Source organism: Lycium ferocissimum, chromosome 5, assembly GCF_029784015.1.
Source record: "Lycium ferocissimum isolate CSIRO_LF1 chromosome 5, AGI_CSIRO_Lferr_CH_V1, whole genome shotgun sequence".
NCBI lineage: Eukaryota > Viridiplantae > Streptophyta > Magnoliopsida > Solanales > Solanaceae > Lycium > Lycium ferocissimum.
In genome coordinates, this window is record NC_081346.1 from 63,656,816 (window position 1) to 63,683,084 (window position 26,269).

General features: G+C 33.0%; 2 protein-coding genes across 2 annotated transcripts; both read left to right on the forward strand.

Annotated features, from left to right (window-relative positions):
- Positions 1 to 3,958: 3,958 nt before the first annotated feature.
- LOC132057041 (uncharacterized) lies at positions 3,959 to 8,581 on the forward strand. Its single transcript, XM_059449481.1, has 2 exons — positions 3,959 to 5,136; positions 8,106 to 8,581. The coding sequence occupies exons 1-2, from the start codon at positions 4,694 to 4,696 to the stop codon at positions 8,341 to 8,343; spliced, it is 681 nt and encodes a 226-aa protein (XP_059305464.1). The 5' UTR covers positions 3,959 to 4,693; the 3' UTR covers positions 8,344 to 8,581.
- A 5,996-nt stretch (positions 8,582 to 14,577) lies between these two features.
- On the forward strand, positions 14,578 to 20,867 carry LOC132057042 (mitochondrial import inner membrane translocase subunit TIM10-like). Its single transcript, XM_059449482.1, has 6 exons — positions 14,578 to 14,704; positions 14,792 to 14,832; positions 15,205 to 15,257; positions 16,584 to 16,622; positions 16,729 to 16,798; positions 20,579 to 20,867. The coding sequence occupies exons 2-6, from the start codon at positions 14,797 to 14,799 to the stop codon at positions 20,624 to 20,626; spliced, it is 246 nt and encodes an 81-aa protein (XP_059305465.1). The 5' UTR covers positions 14,578 to 14,704; positions 14,792 to 14,796; the 3' UTR covers positions 20,627 to 20,867.
- The last annotated feature ends 5,402 nt before the right edge of the window (positions 20,868 to 26,269 follow it).

Genomic DNA, 26,269 nt, shown 5'->3' on the forward strand with positions numbered 1-26,269 from the left:
CGTGCGCGGCATAGGTATCTAGTATTATACATATATATTGGGCCTTGCCATAAATAATAAACTAGAGAAGTGGTGCACTAATATGTCTATAACAAGATGGAAGTTTTATCTTCCCAAACTTTTAACAATTTATTTAGTCTTCCAAAATACATTAGAAAGCAAGTGCTGTCACAGATGTTTGAAGTTATTTTCTCTTAGATTTGCAGTGTGGAATTTTGGGGGCTTGATTTTCTGCCCTCTTTGTAAATGATGAAAAATGTCTCTTTCTGGTCTCTCTATAATATGTGACTGTGGTTTGTGTGTTATTATAGTAGAGAAAATACGACAAATTTCTTGAAAATGTATAAAGCTTATACTGAGAGGAGAAACAAAGAGACTAAAAATGGTTGATTGTCTAGTGAAGTGTTGATTTCTTCTCACTATCGGGATGTCTTATTAATCCTCCATTTTGTTTCATCTATTATAAATGTTGAAACCATAAAGTCCGGATCCAATTGCTTGTAGGCGGCTTTTGTATACCGGTGCTAAAGATTGGACGAGAGAGAAGATAATAGAATGGTTGTCATTTGGTTTATGTTAAATTGATGCTTAACTATGTCATCCATATCTGAACCGAAAAAACCGATTGAAAAAACCGAACCGAACTTGCAAAAACAGAATCGAACCGAAGTTATTTCAGTTCGGCCTATTTTTTACAAACCGAAAACCGAAAAACCGAACCGGCCGAACGCCCAGCCCTAAACGTAGGTAGTGAGTTCTCACCCAATTATTATTACTATTTCTTTAATATCCTCAGAATTTATTGGTCTATTTAAAGTAAAGCTAATAATAAACATGAAATTATACTGAAAACTGCACGGTGGATATTAATATTTTGCCAGGTCAAAGTAAAACTCCTTTTAGGGTGTGTTTGGTATGAAGGAAAACATTTTCCGAATTTTTTTTCCAATTTTCTCATGTTCATTTGGTCAAAATTTTTGAAAAACATTTTCTTTAGGAAAACAAGTTCCTCAAAAATGGAGAAATGACTTCCCTAATCAAAGTAGGGAAAACAAGTCTACAATTAACATTTCACCAACCACCCTATCACTACCCAACCCACTCTCGACCACCAAACCCCAACAACCTCATGCACCCTCCCCCACTCCACCAACACCCCCTAACCCCCACCCCATTTTTTTTAAGTTTTTAAATTATTATTTTTTTGGGTTTTCTACACCACCCATCCACCTCGCCTTCCCCCGCCCCCCTCCCTTTGGGACCCCCACTCCTTCCAAATTTTTTTTTTGTTTTGTTTATTAACACCCCCCCCCCCCTCCCTCCCCCCCCAACACCCCTCCAAATTTTTTTTAAAAAAAGTTTTGGAATTTTTTTTATTTTGATTTTCTACGACTCCCCCCCCCCCCCCCCCCCGGCCCCAACACCCCCTCCTTTTTTTTTTTTAAAGAAAAAGTTTTTTTTTTTTTTAATTTTGGTTTTCTACTACACCCACCCCTTCGTCCCCGCCCCACCACCCCCTCCAAAAAAATTAATTTTTTCAAAAAAGTTTTGAAAAAAAATTCTTTTTTGATTCCCTACAACCGCCTGCACCCCATTACCCCCTCTCGAATTTTCTACTTCATATTTAATTTCCCCATGTTGTGGGATTTCATTGGGTTGTTCTTGTTTGTTGTCGTATAAATTTTTTATAAAAATGCAAAGTTTGCATGGTTAAATTTGGTGCGGGGTAGGGGTGAGTGAAGATGAAGTGGTTGGGGGGTGGGATTTGGTTGGGGGTTGGAGGGGGTGGTGGGGTGGGGGTGGGTGGTAGGGATGGGGTAGGGGTGCAGAGTGGGTGCTTGGGGTGGGTGTGGTATGGGATGGTGGGGCATGGATGGTATTTTTCGAAAATTGTTTTCTACCGACCAACCAAACATGAGAAAATAAGTAAGAAATTGACTTATTTTTTTCACTACTCAACCGAACATGAGAAAATAAGTAGAAATTAACTTATTTTCCAAAAAAACATTTTCCTCCATACCGAACACACCCTTAGTTCTTACTGTATTTTATTAAAGAATTGTTTAATTGTTCTAGATTTGCTCAGCACCATCCCGAATAGTATAAAAAGACACAAATAATAATGTGTATTAATTATAAGTTATAACAACACAATAATCTAAAATCTCATTCATTTATTTAACTAAGTGGGAAGAAGGACAATATTATTAAATGCATAGTTTAGTTACAATAGCATAGACGTGTATTAGTTGGAAAATCAAGTCCAAAAGTCATTCTTCTTACTTCTTTAGAGTTTAGACCAAACTTTGACCTGAATATTGGTTGGAAAATGAGGCAAAATTTCATTCTTCTTACTCCAAACTTTGACGTAAATTTTGGTTTGGGAGTCAAGTTGACTCTAGAGGACTTCACAAGTCTATGCTATTGTAACTAAATTATACGCAAAAGCAATTCCACCGAAAAGTTTGAAATTGTGCGCGGAATTTAAAAAACCAATAGATTTTTTGAAGTTTATGAATTAAAATAATTTATAGATATTTATATAGTTAAGTTTTTTTTTCATAAGGATAAAATCAACAGCTTAAAGTTGAATTATTTTTAAATATAAAAATTTATCATTCTTTTGAAATAGACGGAAAAAAATGTGAATCACATAAATTGAAAAGCAAAAATATTAAATTAATGGTTATGTAGTTTTCTTCAATTCTATGCTAAATGATAAGCCAATAATACATACCAAACGTAAAACATAAATTATAGAATAGTACAAAAGATATAAGATCCACACTGACCCCATTGTCAGAATCAAGGACACGGAGGTTAGTCTATAATTGTTTTTTCGTAAATACGGAATTAAGGTTGCACATAAGACAATACAATACCTGATAAAAGGTAAACTTACACAATAGTCTAACAAAAATATATTCAATGATATAAAAGGGAAAAAAAGGAGTAAATAACTAGAAGTTGCACAAATGTATTGAGGGGGGAAGAAAAAAGATAATTTTTTCCTTAGTTTCACAATTTCAACAAATAACTCATACAGATAGCCCATCATTTTTATCAAAATAATTCACTGCCTAGATTCACCAACTCCAAAGAGATTGGGAAAATATATTTAAAAAAGGAGAAAAAAGAAACCACTACTCGAATGCTTATAATTATCTTACTCCACAAACGATTATAATTTACACCAACCACAATCATTTTCACCACGAACACAAACTATTGAAACGAGAAACTAGAAAAGTAAAAAAATATAGTAAGGACCTGTTTGGCCATGAGAATTTTCACTTTTTTAAAAAATTTATTTGAAAATCAGCGTTTTGTCATGAAAATTCAAATACAACAAAATACCTAAAACTCTATTTTCACTTTTTTCACTTTCAGTACATTCAAATAACTAAACATTCTTTGCAAAAACTATAAATCAAACACAACTTCATCTTCAACTTCAAAATTCTAAGGACCCGTTTGGCCATGAGAAATTTTTACTTTTTTCCGGAAAACTTTTTCACTTTATTTGGAATCAAAGTTTGGTCATGAAAATTTCAAATACAAAAACACCAAAAACCCGTTTTCACTTTTTTCACTTTCAATACATTCAAATAACTAAATATTATTTGCATAAACTATAACCAAACACAACTCTATCTTCAACTCCAACTTTAAAATTCCAAATAAAGTAAAAAATATTTGATATTGATGACCAAATGCTTACTAAATAAAATTAAAAATATTTGTTTTTTCATGGCCAAACGCCTACTAAGAAAAACCAAAGTATCCATCACAGATTTTTATTTTCACTGTTCACATCTAAAAAAAATAAAAAAATAAAAACAAAGATCTTGACTCATATGGTCCAGATAATTTGACAAAGTACTTGTTACTTCACCAACTAGAGTACAATCATTATCATATCTCAAAAGCGGGCCATAAAACACATCTACTCTTAACAGAACCATATGACTCTCTTTTACGTTCTTGTTTTTTCCTCCTCAAACACTGCTCATCACTTTCCATATAATTGTTGAACTAAAACATTTTCACCTCTCTTTCCTTTCTTTTTTGCTTTGCTGCTAAATTTTAGAAAATGGGGTGTTAATGTGTCACCTAATCCATCACTCAACTTCCTTATTTTTTCTTATTAATAGAGCTACAAGTGAGGCATTGGGGCCTTAACTCATGCAACACTAAAAGGGTATTAAAAAATTACATCTTGGGAGTTGAAATCCTTCAAAGTTTCAATTTTTATGGTTTTAAAAAGTGTTTTCTTGGTTATGGGTTGTTGAAATGGGAAGAGAATTGAATCTTTGAAGTTGAAATCTTTCAACGTTTCAATATTTAAGATTTTTTTTTGCTATGGGTTTGTTAAAATGGGGAGAAAATTGAATTTTGGAAGTTGAAACCTTTCAAAGTTTTGATTTTTTAGGTTCTTTTTGCTTATTGGTTGTCAAAATGGGAGAGAATTGAATCTTGGAAGTGGAAATACCTTCAAAGTTTTGATTTTTAGGATTTTTTTGCTTTTGGGTTGTTAAAATGGGGAGAGAATTGAATCTTGGAAGTTGAAACCCTTCAAAGTTTTGATTTTTAAGGTTTTTTTTGCTATGGGGTTGTTAAAATGGGGAGAGAATTGAATCTTGGAAGTTGAAATCCTTCAAAGTTTTAGTTTTCTTGATTTGGGTTGTTGAAAATGGCAAGTGTAGATGTGTCTCATGTTGATTTAGAGGCTGGTACCAGTGGTAGCAGTGAAGAGGGTAGTGTTTGTTTCTCTGATGCTGATGAAGGTTCTTGTTATTCTCAGTTTTATTCAACAGCTGATGGTTCAAATTATGATGATTATAGTTTTGCTTGTGCTACTGAGTCTGAGATTGGTGAAGCTATGGTGGAGTCTAGAAGAGTTTCATCTGTAGCTGAGTCTGATAGATCAGTGGATTTAGAAAATGGAAATGGTGAAACAAAGTTGCATGTTGGGAAAATTATTGAAAGAGATTGTAGGATTTGTCATTTGAGTTTGTTGAGTTCTGATACTCCTGAATCTGGTGTTGCCATTGAATTAGGATGTTCCTGTAAAGATGATTTGGCTGCTACACATAGGCATTGTGCTGAGGCATGGTTCAAAATCAAAGGAAATAAGTGAGTAGAGCAAAACCTTAGTTTATTTTTCAAGTTTCTGCCCTTTAATTTAACCTATGGTCTCTGATTTTGATGCATTAGATTGCCTATGTGATTAAGATGCTTAAGTGATAGTTGTTGTTTAATTTTCTGATCTTCAAGTATAATTGCCTGCATATTTCCTTCAATGGCTTTTCTTTTGTTCTAGATTCTTCTGCACTTAATGGTTTTCAATGAAAATGATTTGTTGAATCTTCTGTTGGAAGTGTTTGTTTTATTTGTATAACATATGGTCTCTGAATTATACATTAAGTTGCCTATGTGATCAATCCAGATGCTTAAGTGGTAAAGTTACCATCTTGAAACAAATTATTATTTAATTGCTACTATGGCTTCTCTTTTTGTTCTAGATTCTTTTTCACTTAATGGTTTGCAATGAAAATGATTTGTTGAATCTTCTGTTGGAAGTGTTTGATTTCTTTATTGAAACTGGCAGTTATTTTAACCCTTTTTTTGGGGTAACGTAAAAAGATGTCTGTTCTCTTGGGAAATGCATGGTTTATTTTAATAAAAGAATGTTAATAAAAGAATCTGAAGGGAATAAATAAAATGAAAAGTGAGAGACTAAATCAATGGTAACTTGACAAGTATCATTAGGACTTTTAATTACTTTATGGAAAGAATTAGGATGTATTCTAATTACACCGACAATTTTCCCTACCATGCCCTCTAATTGTCTTTAGTTTCTAAGCTCTTCCTGATATTTGATATGCACTTTTGTTTTATCAAAGTGAAGATTTGACCTTAGTGGATAAAGCAATAACTTTTATTTCCCCCTCAATATGATAATATTTTGCTGTCTTCCACTCTGCATATTCTATTACTTAGATACTAGATCTTTACTTTGATTATCTATTCTCTGACAGTGACTTCTGCTGTTTACACAGTCAAGATTCTAGTGTCATTTTCAGATAGAAACTTTCATCAATGAGTCTTTTGATTTTTTAAGAAGTGCACACTAGAGACGCACGTTATTAGTACTCACTGTACAAAATGTGTGATCTCATCGGAAACGAAAGTATTTGAAATTATAGCTACTTAAATTCGTCCTTTTGCTCTGATAACGACCAAGTAATTGAAAGGATCAAATGGAATTAAAAAGCAAACAATCTTGTAAATGTGCTATATAAATTTGGACATGGAACTGCTACATTGTTTTGGACAGCTTGAAAATTTGATTGTTGGAATCTCCAAAACTTAATTTTGATTTATTGGTCTTTGAAGAATCAAGATGCATATGCAATCTTTAACACAAAATAGTAAGGTGATATTAACAGAGAAGTAGCACTAGTTTTAAACACGATAATCCATGCTTTTCGTCTCCAATTAGAAATAGCTGAACCCTGTTGTGCATAATGAACTGCGTGTGTGCTTTTCCCAGTAAAAATGCTACTTTTGAAGATAAGGATATAATGATCAAATTCTCCTTCAGTCCTAGTATTGTGGAAAAAGAGGAAAAAGTAAATATTCTCACTATGATCTGTTCTGTTTATTTTGATATTTGTCTTGAATATTTTTGTTTTGTTTTATGTTTGTGATCATTATTCAGCTATAAAGCCACGGAACCAAGTGTTCATTATTCCAACAGACCGCTGTAGTAAAACCGGTCTCCAAAACCATATTGTATCAATTGGCCATTAAAGTTTAGTGACTTCATTCCTTGGTTCCGTTGCACTTTGTTTGGTAATTTTCCCATCCATACAGTTGATTTACTGATAGATCTGTGTAGTGACTAGTGAGTGAAATCTTGCTGACATACGATACTTTTCAAGCGTCCATAAGTGCATTTAAGTATGTACAGACACGTGCATTTAAGTATGTACAGACATACTAACTTACAAAAATAGTTGTCGTTCTATATGAATATCTGCATACACACACACACATGTTGATTACTCTCGCTACTGCTGTCTGGTATGCTCTACTTTGGAACTTCCTCCCTTCACTGGAGGAGCTGATTTAATGTTCCTGACGTTGTATTTTGTAGCATGATCTGCATTATTAAGTCAGTAAATGTTTCTATAAAACCTCAAGAGTCGTTGACCCATTGTCATCATAAGGGTTAGTTTGTTATATTCTTACTAATTTTGTTTTGCTTGTCATTCCTCCTCAGTATGGTTGCAAGTGAATAACTGAGATTTGACCGTCAATCTATTATGGAGTAGTATATTTTTTTCCGATGGCAACATAAATTGTCTTCTTTTCCCCCTTTGCAAAATAAATTGTCTGATAAATGCATTTCGGTTATCTTCCTGGTCAAATTTACGACTAGTTCTTGTGGAGCAACGTAAAAAAAGGGCAGCCCGGTGCACAAAACATCCCATGTTAGCATCCCATGTTAGCAGGGTCCAGGGAAGAGCCACATAATTGTAGATTTTATCTCTTTTGAGAGAAGTTACATATTCTCATCATTCAGTAATTAGAAAACCTAGTTAGACAAGGACCTTGGTAGCTAATTCGACAATCATGAGAAATGACAGCTTAAGCCTTAAACTTCTGCCAAAATAGTTAGCGTAATATGCTAAATATCTCCAGTTATATGAACAGACGTCTAGTTAGAAAACATGGAAGTGCTAAAGAGTACAAACTTGGACAGGATACCATAATCTTATGGCAGTCCTAATTTTTCAAATTTAGTTCTTCTATGTTCTAAAGGATAAGTATCTTCTGACAAAAAAAGCTTGGTATTTGTTCAATCTGGGGCATCTGCACAACCCTTATTTATCTGATTCCATCTTTATGCTTCTGTGTAACTTGTGTCGACATTGAAATTCTTTCCACTCTTGTTCTTTTACATATTCCCACTCGGTTTCATCTTTTTCCAGTATGTTAAAGTTTACTCAGAAACAGTTATTGTGATTCTTCTATTAGCTCAAGTATCTGGCTATCTGCCCTTGGAATTAGTTTAACATTTGAAGTTGTTTTTTCAGGACTTGTGAAATATGCAATTCCATCGCACGCAACGTTGTTGGTCCAAATGATATTGAGTCAGCACAGCAAACTAATGAATCAAGCGCGGTGGCTACAAGTGCAGTGTCTGCACCGGTATCAGCAACTTCAGAAGCTCGAACTTGTTTGAATGGTCATCGGTTCTTGAATTTCCTCTTAGCTTGTATGGTATTCGCGTTTGTCATCTCTTGGCTCTTCCACTTTAACATCCCATCGTAGGGAGTAGTATAGGAAAGAGTTCACGTGCCATGAAATTCGAAGGCAGTTAAAGGCTTATGGTGGTAAAAAGAAATGTTTAACACGTTTTTTCGCACTAGCTTTGGGAATGTATCTACCTACCGGGCAATATTTCATCTGCCTACACCTTAGATCTAGAAATCAATTTGTAAGTGTGTCATCGTCGATTTATTAACTAATATTGCCCTTTGATATTATGAAAATGCCAGCATTTGTTTTAGTTTATTATGTTCCAAGTTTAAACTTGACCCATGTTTCATCAAATTTGGGTAGTTGATTCATGCATTTTCTTTGTACCTAGTCCTTGTTTGGTTTTAGAGAAGTAGGGTGTTTACGACAAATTAAACGAGTTAGAAAGACTTTGAAAAAAGCAGGGAGTCGATTACTCATGACATGAGGAGACTCGACTAATGGAAGTGAACAGGTATGGGAAATAATCTGAAGTACCACATCGGACATATAGAGACCAATACCAGCCTATATAAAGGGAACATATGGATGGTTGAATAGCCGAGCCTAGATACGTGGGCTTGTGATCCAAGCGGGGACAATAAAGTGACGGGAAATTGAGGGGTGGTCCATTTACTTTAGATCCACCAGGCGAGAGCAAGATCGTCTTTAATTTTTGTCCCTCGAAGTCTTTAATTTTTATCCTTTGCCCTTCAGCATTTTAAGTAACAAAAAAGTTAGAAAGTATTCCTGATATTGAAAAAATTACTTTTGCTTGTCCAGCATAATTTCTGTATGAACTAAATTTTCCGATATAAGTTGTGTAGTAACTAGTTAGCTTGAGATTACACAACTTATGCCGGAATTGAGACTGCACAACTTATGTCGGAAAATTTAATTCCTACAAAATTTATCTTTGAAAAAGGCAAAGGTTCTCTAAACTTATGTCTTGCGAATTAGTTACTACACAACTTATGTCAGATAATTAGATTCCTACAGAACTTATGCAGGACAAGGCAAAGATTTTATCAACTTATGCCAAGCAAATTCACCGCCTCTGCTAGGGATCGAACCCAAAATTTCTGGTTTCGTAGATCAGTGCATAAGGATACTTTGGTCCACAATTTTTCAGTAACTGAGACGTAGAGACAAAAATTAAAGACCAGCGATTTGAGGGACAAAAATTAAAGACTAAAAACATCTTTAATTTAATATCATAAAATTTAACGTCTCACTTTATTTTTAGTGTCTAGTCTAACCAAGTGTTTGCAAAATCCAAAAGTCTCACTTGAACACATCTTTAATTTAATACTATAAAATTTAGAAGTCTCACTTTATTTTTTGGTGCCTAATCAAACTAAGTAAGCGTCTGCAAAATTCAAAAGTCTCACTCTAACTTTTAGTGCCTAATCAAACTAAGTAGGCGTTTGGCCTTGCAATTTGGAATCATAATTTCATAATTTTGGTTTCAAATCAGCATTTGTTTATAAAAATTGCACAAAATCTCAACTTCAAACTCCAGATTTTCCAAATAGTAGGATTTGAGATTTCAAATTTAAAAAAATGTAAAAATTAGTCCATACGTTTATATTTTGAAAAAAAAAAAGATTTATGAGTTGGTTAATATATTTTTTAAATGTAAAACTCGAACTCGCAAGGGTGGCTCAGTTGGTTCCATGAGGCCGTAATGAGGTCTCGAAAAAGTTCGAACCCCTTATGCCAGCTACGACGAGCGGGGGATTTGCCTTGGAGGTTTATTTCGTCCACGGGGACTTGCCTAGTGCGGGTTCTCATTTTATGTGGTTTTTTTGGTCCACATATTTTTATTTATTTGCGCGCGAGGGTAGCGGCTAGATAAAAAAATAAAGACTTGACTCAATGTAGCAATGTTGGTTCGTCTTCTCGGTCAGCTGATCGGAAATGCATACTCAACGTGAAGAGATTATCTATGTGGAGGATTATATTAAAGAATAGTTACACTGCAACTCATGTTCAATTTCCTTCTTATTGAGCTAAAGTTCGATAAATAGATATTGCATTTTTAAAAAAATTCCTTCTAGTAGCATAATAAATTTGTTATGAACTATGGTTTACTCATTTGGTAAGATTATATAAGAATTAGGGAAATTTTGATAGTTTTTACAACTTGTGAAATTTTCATGTGTCTACACCTTAGATTTAGAAATCAATTTGTAAGTGTGTCATCGTCGATTATTAACTAATACTGCCCTCCCGTTTTTTTTCCAACAACTAATATTGCCCTTTGATATTATGAAAATGCCAGCAGTTGTTTTAGTTTGTTATGTTCCAAGTTTAAACTTGACCCCTTTTTCATCAATTTGGGTAGTTGATTCATGCATTTTCTTTGTACCTAGTCCTTGTTTGGTTTTAGAGAAGTAGGGTGTTTAAGACAATTAAAAAGCAAGGGGTTGATTACTCATGAAGAGACTCAACTAATAGAAAATGGCCAGAAAATCAGCTTTTTTCAGTTCTGTAACAGAAAGTCACTTTATTTTTGTCCTTCTTTATTTTGTAACAAAAAAAATCACTTACTCACTATATTCAAGTGAAATTTTCGGCCATTTAGCTGACATGTCAAGATTTTACCTTTGTTAAGATTACCCATCTCACTAATGGATTTATATCAAGCTAAAGTACACAAAACTCTATTCATCTGTATATATCCAAAATAACTTCCATACATTCTCTCTGATGGGATTCAAAATTTCAAATCACAGAAGGTAAAGAATGACCTCTATTATCCCAAATTGGCAACATCTTGTTCTCAAAAAGAAAGAAATGCAAAGTGCACAAGTATGGGAACTACTCTGATGTACCACATCGGATATATAGAGACCATTACCAGCCTATCTAAAGTGAACATACAGAACGACTCATTGCCGAGCCCAGTTACGCGGGCTTATAACCCAAGTGGGGGTAATAAAATGATGGGAAACTTAGGTTTCGTCCCATGGTCACATGCATGGACTCACGCAATACATACACGATCGGGTGCGTGCTTGAAAGAGCGGAAGCGCACCTAGACTAGACTTGACAGAGCAGGATCGTGAAGTTTGCACGTCCTAATTTGGACCATCATTTTTTATCTCCATAAAATTTATTAGGCTAAAGTCAATACATCTTTAATTTAATATCATAAAATTCAAAAGTTTTATTTTATTTTATTTTTTAGTGCATAAAATTCAAATCATTAAATGATAAAAATATATCTACAAGCATAGATAAATATTTACCTTAAATCGAGGAAAAGCCCCCGACAGATCAAATGTATTGTGGTGTTATTCGTGTTAAAGTGCTCTCCTGCAAGAGAATAAGAACCGTGCCTTCCCGAACCTAAGGTTGTGCTCAATTCACGCGCGGTTCTTAACTAGAACAATCTCCTTAGTGATATTATGATTATTAGGTTTTTTTTTTAATATTTTTAGTGCCTAGTCAAACTAAGCATTTGGCCTTCATTTTTTATCTCCATAAAATTTATGAGGCTAAAGTCTAAATACTTCTTTAATTTAATATCATAAAATTCAAAAGTTTTATTTTATTTTTTAGTGCATAAAATTCAAATCATTAAATGATAAAAATATATCTACAAACATAGATAAATTTTTACCTTAAATCGAGGAAAAGCCCTCGACAGATCAAATGTATTGTGATGTTATTCGTGTTAAAGTGCTCTCCTACGAGAGAACTAGAACCGTCCTTGTTTGAGATTGTGCTCATTTCACGCGCCGTTCTAGTTCCGGAATTAGAACAACCTCTCCTTCCTGATATCCAAAGGAGGGCAGAGGTTTTTTTTTAAAAAAATTTTTTTTTAGTGCCTAGTCAAACTAAGTGAGCATTTGGCCTTGCAATTTGAAATCGTGATGTCATATTTTGATTTTAAAGTAGCGTTTATTTATAAAAAATTACACAAGATTTTTCAACTTTAAACTCCAGATTCTCCAAATTGTAGGATTTGGGATTCCAAATATTGATTTCAAAATTTTAAACTTATTCCATAAGGTTTTCATGTTTATGAGAAAAAAAATATACAATTTAAGAAATTCAAATTTCATGTCCAAACAGAACTTCAACTTAAATCAACCTGATTTCAAATCTTGTCCAAACGACGCCAATTTATATGACACTCTTTCTTTTTTAGTTAGCCAAAAAAGAACGACACTTTTCGATATTTATTAACAATTTAACTTGACCACGCTTCGCGCGGTTAGACATATATATTTTTTAATTTAGTCAATAAAGAAAAGATAAAACTTATAAGATCAACTTTTTTTTAGAAAAAAGAACAGATATATAATGTGAAACATTCAAATAAAAAGAAATTATAAATCAAATGTATAATAAAGTTACATATAAAACTATATAATAGAAAAGCAAATCTAAATAAAAAACATTGCACATTCTTTTATAGATTTATACGAACAGAGTTCTTGCCAAATTGTCAAGAAGTTAACATAGTAACATAAGTCCTCCTATGTTTTTGTTTTTTTAGTTTCCACCGTGGTACCCACATTGAATTTCCGATCGCCTCGCACAAGCGATTCATTCCAACACAACCCTTAATGGTAACATAAGTCCTCTCATACCTCAATATTTAATTATTATTTTTATCATAATCGTAGATTTTTTATCTAACATTAATTCTCTTACCTGTTATTCTTAATTAAATGTTGTTCATAACTAATATTAATACCATTATAAAAGGTTATTTGATAAGCTAATTGAAAAATGATGGGAAAAAAAATAAAAGAGGAAAAAGGTAAGTATATATTTATTGGTCTATATAATTTAAAATATATTAAGGTAAAATAGTTCATAATAGGGGAATTTCAAATAGTAATTATTGTGATGAGTCACATTAAAGTTGATTAGAAAAGAAGGCTCATTATCTTAAGGGGATACAATTACCGTGATTGTTTAAGATTACAGAAACATAAATTTTGGATGGAAAAAGGAAAATTCTTAATTTTCTCATAAATCAAAACTTAAATGGAAAAGAAATATGATTGGAATGGAAAATAAAAAAAGGAAAATATAATGAATCCATGCTCCGCAAAGACAACCAAGAGAAACATCCCAACTCTCCTTCCAAATTTACCCAACCCTAAATTCTTAATTTTTCTATCACATTCATTATGCCTTGTAAAATTATAAAAGATATTTAAACCAATCCTTTTTCAGAGTATTCTTTCTTCCACTTTCTTTTTCTCATCGCATGGACAATTTGAGCAGCATCAACCGAAACACTACTGTCTTCAGAAGGCACTGAAGTGATACTATTTTCCATCAGACTCTCGTCTGCGTAGTCGAAAGTGTTAGAAATTCGTATGAACCCTGTTGAATACTAAAGTTAAGCAAGTCTCCCCTTAAGATCTAAAACCTTCAAATTTTCACGGCGAGAGATAGAAGTGAAAATCTCTTATATTGTAATGAGCAAAATCATGTACACGAATTTGAATCTTGCAATTGCAATTTGTGTGTTGAAATATGGATTTATATGAGTCCAGAAAAGTTTCTTGAAATTTATGGTGTAATTACATTTTGACGTTACAAGAAGAAGAAGTGCCACAGTATTTAGGGAATTCATTTTTAAAGTGAAGATAGGAAATCTCCATTATATTTCAGGTAACCATTTATAATTCTTCTTTATTGAATTAAAAGCTCAAACCTGATGATACTAAGAATTGTAGAACGTGCATGACTTTTGGGGGGATGTTAACTAAGAGATCGTGGGCCATGATTTTTGGGAAGTAATGGATTTAATACAATGTAATTACAATAATTATAACGGAAGTAATGGGAAATAATACTATTAAATGGTGAGTGAGTCTTTATTATATGTTGGGGATGAACCTTTAATATTTTATTTTATTTAGTAAAATAGAGAATGAAGAGAAAAATGTCAAAAAATTGAGAAAAAGATAAATCTTAATTTTTTTCACTAAAGTCTGCGCAAACATACACATTTTCTTTTATATTATATATAGATTTAACTTAAAATACTCATTTTACCTTAATAAAATAATTAATAACAACATAAATATCTATGATTCATTTTAGATCTTACTTTCTTTCTTAAACTCCATGCCAAGTCAAATACCATCATCATAAATTGAGACGGATTAAAGTAATAATTATTAATTATTGTTTTTGGGATAAAAAGAAGTTGAGTATTAAAAAAGGGAAAAAAAAAAAAAAACGTAGGTTTTTTTGTCTCAACATCGTAGGTTTGAGAGACCGTTAACTCAATGTCATTAAACATTAGTTTAACCTCAAAACTCAAAACCCTTGCAGTCTCTCTCTTCTTGCGCCTCTCATTCTTTCATCCACACTATACAACTAATCCCAACATTTTCTTTCTTCCAACCTAGAAAAGGTATGTAATTATCTTATAAACTTCATATTATTTTGTTGGGTTTTAATTCTTACATGTAACCTAATCTTTCTTTACTTACTTTTCCAGTTCTAATGGCTGCTGTTCCTTCACAGATGGAAAGAGAACAGGTTTTTTTTTTTTCTTTTTTTTTTTTCACTATATATACTCCCTGTGTCGCAATTACAATTCGGATTTCGAGAGTCAAATTTCTTTATTTTGCCTGTGATTTCGTACATACAATCTTTAAGTTTTCCAAAGAATAATTTACATATTTAGAAACTACATAAAAAGTACTGTAACAATAATTTAAAGGGCATACTAATAAATCCCGGTCAAAGATTTTCTTGTTTGACTCTGGCAAAAACAAAAAGTATCACATAAATTTGGACAAAGGGAATACTATTTATTGTTTCTGCCTTAATGGGTGTCTGTTTCTGATCTATTAGTGTTAATTTGAAACTAAAAATCTTGTTTTTTTGTTTTTGTTTTTGGCTGAGCAGATATTCTCAATGGCAGAAAAAGAGATGGAGTACAGAGTTGAAATGTTTAACAAGTAGGTACCTTTTTAGCTTTCTTGAATGTTTGGGAATATACCCATTTGTGTGAGTTTGCTTAGACAATCAAATTGTATAAGGATGATTGGTCAATGTGCAGTAATGTACATTGAACAATTAGGGGTCGTTTGGTAGGGTGTATAAGAATAGCACTCAATAGGGTGTATTAGTATTGCTAGGATTAGTTATGTGGACGTTATTTTTTATCGACTGTTTGGTTTCTTGTATTAAATAACATGCATTGCATAATTTATAAATAATGTTGAATAGAATAGTATTAGTATTGTTAATGTCATGGTTTTCTATGTATAAGTATAGTACTGAATAGGGTGTATAAGTAATACTGGTATAAGTTGTACCAAACTTAAATTTCCAACCAAACATTGTATAAAATTTAGTACCAGCATTATTCTACTTAATACACCCTACCGAGCAACCCCTTACACTTGTAGTTTTACATGAAATAAGTAAGTGCCACACAATTTTATGCTGATTCTTTGTTATACATAATATTTTGCTTTAACATTTGGGCTGGGAACTGGGATTGATGGTATTTGTCCTTTTGAACATCAAAAGATCCAGATATATTGTAGAGGAAGACCTGCTATGTATTGTGTAAACCTTCTTTAACTAGTTATAGTGGGGACACTTTTGAGTGGGGACACTTGCTTATTTATTTTAAGTTTTATAGACACCTTTCACATGTGACCTTATTCTTTTTCTTTGGACAAGCACACAAACAATATTTTGTTGATGGGTGGTGCAAGATTCGAGCATAGGATATTGTGTAAACCGCTTCATAAATGGACACTTCTGTTTGTTTAACTTTTTGAAACTGGTAACTGTATCTGTTTGTCTAATTAAGGTTTTTAAATGTGTAAACATGCCCTGATCATGTCCCTCGAAAGGTGCTCTGGGAACATATATAGTACAAAACTCTTAATATAATGTTTGGAAGTAATTTTTTTCTCTGCATAAAGGTAGTGTTATCTGTTAACCTGGTACCCCGTTATAAATTCACGTTATAGGACCTAGTGTAAACTGCTTCATGAATGGACACTTCTGTTTGTTTAATTTAAGTCTTTAGATGTTTAAACATGCCCTGATAAAGTGCTTTAAAACGTGCTGTGGAAATATAACAAATCTTAGTTTATAAGATATACTACAAAGCTCTTAATATGATGTTTGGAAGTAATCTTTCTCTCTGCATAAAGGTAGTGTTATCTATTTTTCTAGCTTTTGTTTTGCCTTGCTGGGCTCTAGTTCGTATTTCTCATCCTGACCACTTCTCTAAGTTCTTGCCTTCTCTTTTTTCCGTAATTCAGGCTTACGCATACATGCTTCAAGAAATGCGTTGAGAACAAGTATGTTACTCCTTCTTCTTATGCTTGTGGCCTAATATGAGTTTTGTTTATCATTTCTCAAGAATTAGTTTCTTGACTGACAATGCATTTGTAAATGGATTTTCAGGTACAAGGACTCGGAGTTGAACATGGGTGAAAATAATTGTATTGACCGATGTGTTTCGAAGTACTGGCAGGTAAACCATCATTCTCACTTCACTAAATCTTGGAGTTAACCTGGTACTACATAATAAGTACACATGATTTACATTCAAGTGGTTAAATTACTATATCTTCTTATTTGGTCTGTCTAATGGAAATGGGTTGAACTTTAGATTGAGTAGTTATATTTAATTTTTAAGAGAAGAGTTATCTTTTCTATTGACAAATCCTGTGGCTTTTGGTAGTTCTAAGATATATTTTAATTACTCGAATAGAATAGATCACAGTTGATTAAATATGGATTTTATCATCTTTATAAATAATTACTGAAGCGAATGAATAGGTTAGAATGGAGAAAGATATGCATTGTTTTGCAGTTCATATGAGATACATCAGGGTATATACGCTCATTCCAATACCTCTAGTGACCCCTTGAAGGTCCGGGCTCACTAGTTATTGGTTACAAAGTATAAACACCACAGTAAAGGTAAATACAAGAAGAATAGACAGTTCCTGAACTAACTCTCTTTTAATCGAGGACACTTATTCAAAGCCAAACCATGAATGAAGGAACAACCTAAGCGACCTTGCAAAAAAGGAACCAATTCTAACAAACTGCTTAGCAAAAGGTCAAACACTAACAAACAGTAACGTGTGCACTGATACACCGCCTCAAGGTAGGCAGTGTACAACAGCACCTAACTTGAACATGGGGCTGAAGGATGGTTTAGGAAGAGCCTTTGTGAGAGTGTTTGCTAGTTAATCTGGATCATGTATGTGTACAACTTAAAACCTGCTTTTGCTGCATTTTCTTTCAAACATAATGGAATCCACTATAATGTGTTTTATTCGACTGTGGGAGAACAATATTTTCACGCAAGTATGTGGCACCAACATTGTCACAGTATATAATTAGAATTTGGTGAAGTTGAGTTGCAACTATGCCAAAAGGTTTGGGTTACCTTTGACTCAAAAAAAGAGGAAAAAAAAAAAAAAACTATGCGAAAGGGTTTCTTGGCCAAGTAGTTTAAGCAAGTGTACTTGCAACTCGATATACATCTTCGGTAGAGGAGCGAGCTCTTATGTGTTGTTTCTTGGATTACCAGCTCATCGGATTATGACAAAAAAACAGAAGATAGCTAGTAGTTGAGGTCTATTAGTGACATACTAAGTCCAATCAGCACCATATAGATAGATGAAATTGTTACTGCGTGTTTAACATAAACCAAACTGAATAGTGCCTCAAAGATACCGAATTATCGATTTGAGAGCTTGCCAGTGAAACTTAGAGGAGGTTTGCATAATTTGTGACCGTTTGTTTACTGAAAAATAGATGTCTGTGCGGGTGAACACCACAAATATCATAGCTTTGCAAGGAATTCCCTGTATTTGGTTGCATCAACTGATTTTACACCATCGTTAATCTAGATATCTCACTAGCACTCATTCAGTGTTTAGCAAGAGTTTGTAAAGGTAAATACTCGAAGAATTTTAGCAAGTGTTTTAGCGAGAGTTTTATATCACTAGATTGCAATGATTCATGTTCTCATTATGCAGTATGTCATTATATAGTTGGAGTGGGACAAAATAACGCTATTTACACTTTGAGGTACTTCAACACGTATAAAATAGTTGAGGTTGCCAAGAATCTTTTCTTGAGCAGCAAGGAAAGAAATGACTTGGTTAACACCTGAACTCTCGCTTCCAGTGATGATAATATCACCCACATAGATGAGCAGGTACACGGTATCATTGTACTGATAAGGATAAAGAGCGGAGTATCAGATCCAAATTTTACAAATTGCAAAGATAGCAGGTGATGCATGAGTTTGTACGCACGAGGAGCTTGCTTGAGACTATAGATTGCCTTTTTTAGACGACACAAATGGGCGTGAAATCCGGAGATTGTTCCATATATACCTTTTCAGCAAGATGACCATGGAGAAAAGGTATTACTGACGTCTAGTTATTGTAGAAGCCAATTTAATTTTATTGCAATTAGAGTATCACAGTTGGTTTGGTTACTAGACTGAACGTGGAGTTAAAATCAATACCAGGACGTTGAGTGAATCCCTTTGAAACGAGTCATGACCTTATAACGATCTATCAAACCATCAGCTTTTTGCATGATCTTGTACAACCACTTGCAAGAAACAATATTTTTAAAATGATCACGTGGTACCAATTCCCACGTCTGATTTTGCATCAATGCATCAAACTCAGTAGAAAGGGAAGTTTGATTCATTGACGAAAGACCAAAGGTGGGAATTTTTACCACCTGATCCTTCTAAAAAAATTGTTTCTTGTGAGTGGTTGTATAGGATCAATCAGAAAACTGATACTTCAATAGATCGTTATAAGGTAGACGCGTCGAAAAAGGATTAACTCAATGTCTCTGCTGATTTTTGCTCCATAGTCAGCCTAGTAATCAAACCAACTATTGTTCCTGTGATACTTTCTTTTGCAGTAAAACTTAATTAGCCTCTAAGTCATGTGCCATCTTTAAAAGGTGATCTATTGTCTCAAACAAGCTCCCTGTGCATGGAACAATGAACTCAAACTGATTTGCTATCTTTGGAATTTGTAAAATCTAAGTTTGATACTTCGATTTCATTCGTCATTAGTACCACGCCACTGTGTAACTGCTACTCTATGTGGATGATATCTTAATCACAGGAAGCGAGAGTTCAGTTGTTTTGACCCGTTCATTTACTTGTTGCTTGTTTCTTCGTAAAAGATTTTTGGCAACCTTAACGATTTTCTAGGTGTTGAAGTACTTCAATATGTAGATGACATTATTTTGTCTCAATCCAACTATTTCAATACATACTGCATGTGGAGAACATGAGCTATTGCAATCCATACTAAAACTCTAAATAAGTGCTCCAAGATAATTTGGGTGTGAAAGCAACTGATGCAACCAGATACAGGAAGTTGTGGTGCATGTGCATGGGAAATGGTGCCTTCCCTTGTGGTTAAAGTTATAACTTCCATTTAGTTTGATCAGAAGTTGTGAAGTGAGTTAAATTGGTAATGTTATGAGCAGTAACAATTCTAGTATTGTTTGTCATTTTGTGTAGGGTGAAAGGAAATAAAGAAGGTAAGGATATTTTACTCGTTAGAGCTTTTGGGCTCTTGATTCCCATGTAAACACCAAAGTAAAGGTGAATAAATTTGATGATCTTAGTGAACCAGCTGGCAATATTAAATACAAGAAGAGTTTTTCCTAACCTAACTCGTTAGACGGAGGAGATTACTCGAAGCTGAAGAATGAATGATCAACTCCACTGGACAGGAAGCAAACCTAACAAATTGCTAAGAAAACGTCAAGCTGTAACATTTGCGCTAATACAAATAACATTCAAATCATGTGTCAGGTTTATTATACTGAGACAGGCCTTTGGACAATATTTGACTTAAAATTGTATAAAGGTTTGTTTAGATTGATTCTTTGTTTTTTGAACATGAACACTTGAATAAAAGAATTTGTGGAAGTTGAAGATTTGCGAATGGAAACCATGATTTCACTTGATATATACATTCAAATTAACATTCCAATATTTCATTGAAGTTCTAACACTGAATTTTAGTATGTATGCCTACTTGAACTTAGTCCCTTGTATATACATACTGCTGTTTTAAGTGCCCCCCTTCCTACTCATTAAATCTCTTCCCATCTAATTACTGCGAGCCAAAATTAGATAGCTCGGTATTTATGCTCCTGAAACTTCAAGCTATTTAGTTGAGGTTGTTACACTTCTGTTTTCTTCAAGATCCAACAATAACTAAGCACGCCATTTTAATCTTGTCTGCAGGTGACTAACCTAGTGGGAACACTTCTTGGGAACACTAAGCCCATGTAACATTTCCCGTTGTCTCTTTCACGGTGTTAGAATAATCTATCAGGTAGAACCAAGAAGGAAGAAATTGATAATCCGTTTCTTTATTGCCAAGGATGCTGCATCTTGAACAAATTCTACTATATTTAGAAATTTATTTCTTTTTTACTTCTTGACAGTAAAGATGATCTGAACCAATGTGTAATGACTATTGATGATTTTTTGTGATACAAAAAGTCAATTTCAGCTTTTGGCCAGAATGTCAGATTTTGGTGTTGCAATGAATCAAATTTCTTTTTCCGATATGCTTTGAAATGCTTTTCTTTGAGCCGAGGGTTTACTGGAAACAACCTCTCTACCTCGCAAGGTAGGTAAGGTCTGCGTACACTCTATCCTCCCTAGACTCACTTTGTGCAATTACATTGGGCATGTTTGTTTGTTTAATGAATCAACTTCACAGTTATCAGTGTCTATGGTTTAGTATGTTGCCAAGTTTTTGTTCTAGTTCTATATTGTTGTTTTCGATAGATAGCATACATGTCTTTTTAGCTGTGTATGGTGGGAATTTTCAAAATTGATAAGGACTTGGAGTGAGAGTTGTGAGAATGCCTCTATAATAGGCTATGCACCTTAAAAAAGTTTAGGTGTATCCCAGTTTCTAGTATGGATACATCTATTTTTTGTTAATATTCTGCATATATCCCACAAAGATAATTATATCTCCATTCGATGTGGATACTCGAATGGTAGAGGGGTTGGTTCATTATTCACTTAATCTAGAACCATGCACCATTGGTACTTGGGAATTTACCGGTTGAAAAAAAAAAAAAAAGATTCGTCGTCGAATCTGTTTTATGGACATTCTAACATTCTGGAGAGAAATCTTTTAGGTGGTTTGGGCTATCAATTGGAAATGAGCAAATCTACACGTATAAAATTTACCCGTGTGCACCTGAAGGATAGCGGCTGTGGATTCTCATGTCATAAAAAAAATGGAAAAGGACTCAAAATATCTTGCCATCCAATTATCGAAATATTTCATTTATGCCAACAAATAATGGTTTTCGTTTATCTTATCGAACTATAGAAAATGGCTCATTTATGCCATCGAACTATAGGAAATGACTATTTATCTTACTCATCAATAGTTTGATTCATTTATCTTGTCTTAACTGTTATCAAAATAGGCCATCCACGATATTTCATTAAACTTGGTTTTACAATACCGTATATGACACGTGGCCTCCAACTAAATTATGGTTATAGGTGGGTAAGGTGTATGGGTCGAATTTTTTAATAGTTTGGTATTTAAAATTAGGCTGATTTAATTAAACGACGTAGACCTCTAATTGGAGGCCACGTGTCATAACTGGTATTATAAAATCAGCGTTAATGAAATATGACATGGATGAGTCATTTTGATAACGACGATGGCATAAATAGTTGGGAATTATTGATGAGTGGCGTAAATGAGCTCATTTCCTATAGTTCGATGGCGTAAATGAAAGCCTATTTCATATAGTTCGATAGATAAATAACAAACTAATTGAAGATAAATGCAGCCATTTTAGATAGTTAGATATTAACATTATTTTCCGTAAAAAAAGTAAAAAATATATATATTTCTTCTGTCCCAAAAAACAGTTGTACTTTCTTTATTATTTTGTCCCAAAGAGATTGACATATTTATATATATATATATATATTTAAAAATAAGATTGACATATTTATATATATTTAAAAATAATTTAACTTTATAAAATGATTTACAGTTGTATAAATATCTAAAATTTATTTTGAATAACACATTTTAAATTTTTTTCTTTATTTTTTAAATTTCGTGTTACTAAGTCAAACTAAGAGATGGGGTGAGTAGTAGAAAATGCACGGGGAGAACAGAAAGATGTGCCTTTTGTGCTGGGATCACGGGTTTGTTCACACTGATGGGACTATGGATGATATTAGGGCAATTTGCAGGGTTGCCCTTAGGCATCTCTAACCCATTGCATTATTTTTTGCATCAAAATGGTGCAAATTAATTATAATCTATTACACTATTATTTTTTATACTAAAAAAGAATATTCTTTTTATATTCTCTCTCTCTATATATATTATATTATTTTCTTTTCTTAAATTTTATTTTTTAATTTCATAAAACAAATCCTTTTTTTTTTTTTTTTATATATATCCATCCCATGTAATTCATAATTCTTTGTTAAATAATCATTTAATATAAAATTATTTTATACCATAAATTTTTAAATAATATAAATTGTAAGCAAATATTATACGTTATACATATTAATGGATAATTCAAATAAAAGTGAAATCATTGATAAAATATAGTTATATTTTTTTATACAATTATAACTTATAATAAAATTAACTCACAATTTTATATAAAAATAATATATACGAAAATTAATTTATAAAAAATTAATTTATAAAACTTACACTCCAAAATTAAGATGTAAAATTAATATTATAAGATATTACATAAAAAATAATTAGGAATCTAAATGTAAAAATTAAAATTTATAATATGGTAAATTAAAAGTGTTATATAATAAAAATAATAAAATATTAATGAATAGTAATGGTGTAGATGAATAGTGTTGCACCAAATTTAATTAACACTTATGCACTCAAAAATGGTGCAAAAAATAGTGTAAGGTTGGAGCTCAAGACACTATTTTTTGCACCAAAATAACATTTGGTGAAAAAAATGGTGCAAGGTTGGAGATGGCCTTAGCTGGGGTGGTCTTTAATTTTTTCCCTCAAAATGGTGGTGTATAACTTTTACCTTTAAGGCAGAATTTCACTTAAGGCGAGAGGTAGAATTTGGCGCTTAACAAAGAAGTTTTAAGGCCCAAGGGTGAATTTGTAGGTGATTTTGCAAAATTCCGCCTTACATTTTTTTTTTTATTTGAATTGGGGTTCGAACCTACAATTTCGGGATTAGGTGAAGGGCGAAAATTAAAGATCACTAATTTGAAGCAAAATTAAAGACCACCCAAATGAAGGAAAATCCGCGCAAAAAAAAAAAAAAAAAAAAAAAAAAAAAAAGATGATATTATGTAAGTATAGAGTATGAAATTTGTCATAGAAAAAAAATGCATATGACATATATAATAAATAGGCTTAATGCATATGCAACCCCCTAAACTTGACCTTTTTTTCTATTTTGATACTTCAACTAAGTGTTGTTTCTATTAACTTGAATCGCGCTTAAGTGTTTCTATCAAACACAATCCGACTTACATAATATATATGGTGAGTTTTATTTTTTTAGCCTTCCGTGTGAATGTTAATCGCACCCTACGTGAAAAATCCAACCAATTAAACACTTCACCCATTTTAATTATACACATCGCTATTGTGTTATACAAGTGAAGAACCATCACTTAAACCAATCAAATAGAAAAATTGGAAAATAAGAAATCAAAATTTGAAACTAAAATTGAAAATGAAAACTGAAAACTAAACTGAAAATAAGAATTCAAAATAGAAAACCAAAACTGGATAATAAAAACCCAAAACCGGAAACTAAAACTGGAAAATCAAAAACTGAAAAATAAGAAATCAAAACTGGAAACCAAACTAAAAATTAAAAAACCAAAATCAAAACTTAACATTTGATGTGTATAAGTAAAATGGTTGGAGTGTTTTAATTGGTTGAATTTTCCCCATAGGATGTGCTTGACATTCACGTGTAAGGCTAAAAATAAATAAATTGAAACTCACCATATATGTTATGTAAGTCGGATTATGTTTGATAGACACATTTGAGATCAAGTTCAGAGATTCAGTAGGAACAACACTTAGTTGAAATGTCAAAATGGAAAAAAGAGACAAGTTTAGGGGTCACATATGCATTAAGACTAATAAATAATTATGTAAGGCACGAAATAAAAATATTTTTCGGATAAATGTGATAAGTTAACAACCCCCAACCCCTCCCCCTCCCCCCCCCCCCAAAAAAAAAAAAAAAAAAAAGAAGAATACACTCGTGAAGTTGACAGTTAACCGAAGTTATAATTAGGAAGATGGAATAAGCTGTATAGACCATTCTATGAAATTCAGGTCCAATTCATCCAATACTACTAAAGAGAAGAACCAAAAAAAAAAAAAAAGAAAACTTTTTGATCTAATGAAATCTTTATTTGTTGGCCTTCCTCACTTGCAATAGCTTTTTTATTTTTTCCTTTCTGTTCAAGGTAATTTAAGCAGCTATTATTCAGGTTATTATACTATTCCTTTTTTGTGAAACAAATGGCAGTTCTGCACAGAAACCTAAAGCCAAGATGGTCAATCACGTTTTCCCCTCGTGGACTTTAATGGTCCTGTCCACTGAAGTGGAATTATATGATCGAGAATCCAGTATTGCAGATCTTGCCCGGAAACAACGCTAACACCTGCCAGTCTATTAAGTTCCATTCTGGCCGTGACATATTCCCTTCGAAGAGTTGAAACAAGTAGTAGGTCTTAAAAAGAATCTTGAATTGCTAAAAGCTACATACAGTCTACAGATCAATCAAATGCATTCTGCTTAACAAAACATTTCCAGGGGAATTGTATCCTACCTAATAAGAAAACAGGTTCATCATATCACACCCCCATAGAACTAGAGTTACTTAGAGCAAACACAGCCCTTTTAACCTCAACTACAGTAGCACTGGTACAAAAAGCAATATTTTGATCTGAAGAAATCATCCTAGGGACATTCTGTAGTATCCCAAACTTAGTATGTCCCACCTCCTGTGAAAATTGTTGCTGGAAAAAAGTTACTTTTCCTGTGACAATTTAATTCACTCCAATCACCATTTGAATTTTGAATATTGTCAGACTGCAGCTTCCTCTTTCTCCTTTCGACATGGCTATGAAAAAATCTGGTGATTTTGTCTTCCTCCAAGAATCAAGTTATGGCTAACTTTTATTTTCAAAACTCTCTCTCCAATTGAAGATATTTTTTCATCTCAGCTTGAGCTTTTTGTAATACCATTCTACTTCTAGCAATAGGGTCTCTCTCAAACTGGATTTCTTTAACCTTGACAATATCTTCCAGGATAGCCAGTTGTTTAAAAACAATATATAAGAAATTTGGGCACGGCTTGAGTCTGCGCAAGAAAGTCTTGAAGGGAACCACCCAATCAGTGAAATGTGGTCTACCCTCTCTAGTCTGAATTTCTTTAACCTTGACAATATCTTTTAAGACAGTCAGCTGTTTAAAGATGTCCCTAAATGTGTCTTTGCACCAATTAACTAAAGCCTCTTTAACATTCCTCAATTTACTCTTGAAATAAAAAATGGATCATTTTCAAAGTCTGAACTTCAAAATTGTCCTAACTGCTCCAGGAAAGAGTAATGTTGTGTCCAAACATTTATGAATCTAAATTGCTTCCTAAATTAATCACTTCTTCTAAATTAATCACTTCTTCTCCACAAGAAAGCACAAGTGGTACATGATTAGACTACCCTGGATAAGTGTTCAACTTCTAATTGAGGGGGGAGATTCAGGAAATTTTTATTAGCAAAAATCATGTCCCACCTCTTAAATATGCATTGTACATCTGTTCTACCATTACACCATATAAATAGACCTTCTTTATAACCCAAGTTTGTAAGATCACAAGAATTTATACAAAAGGCAAAGTCATCATATCTGC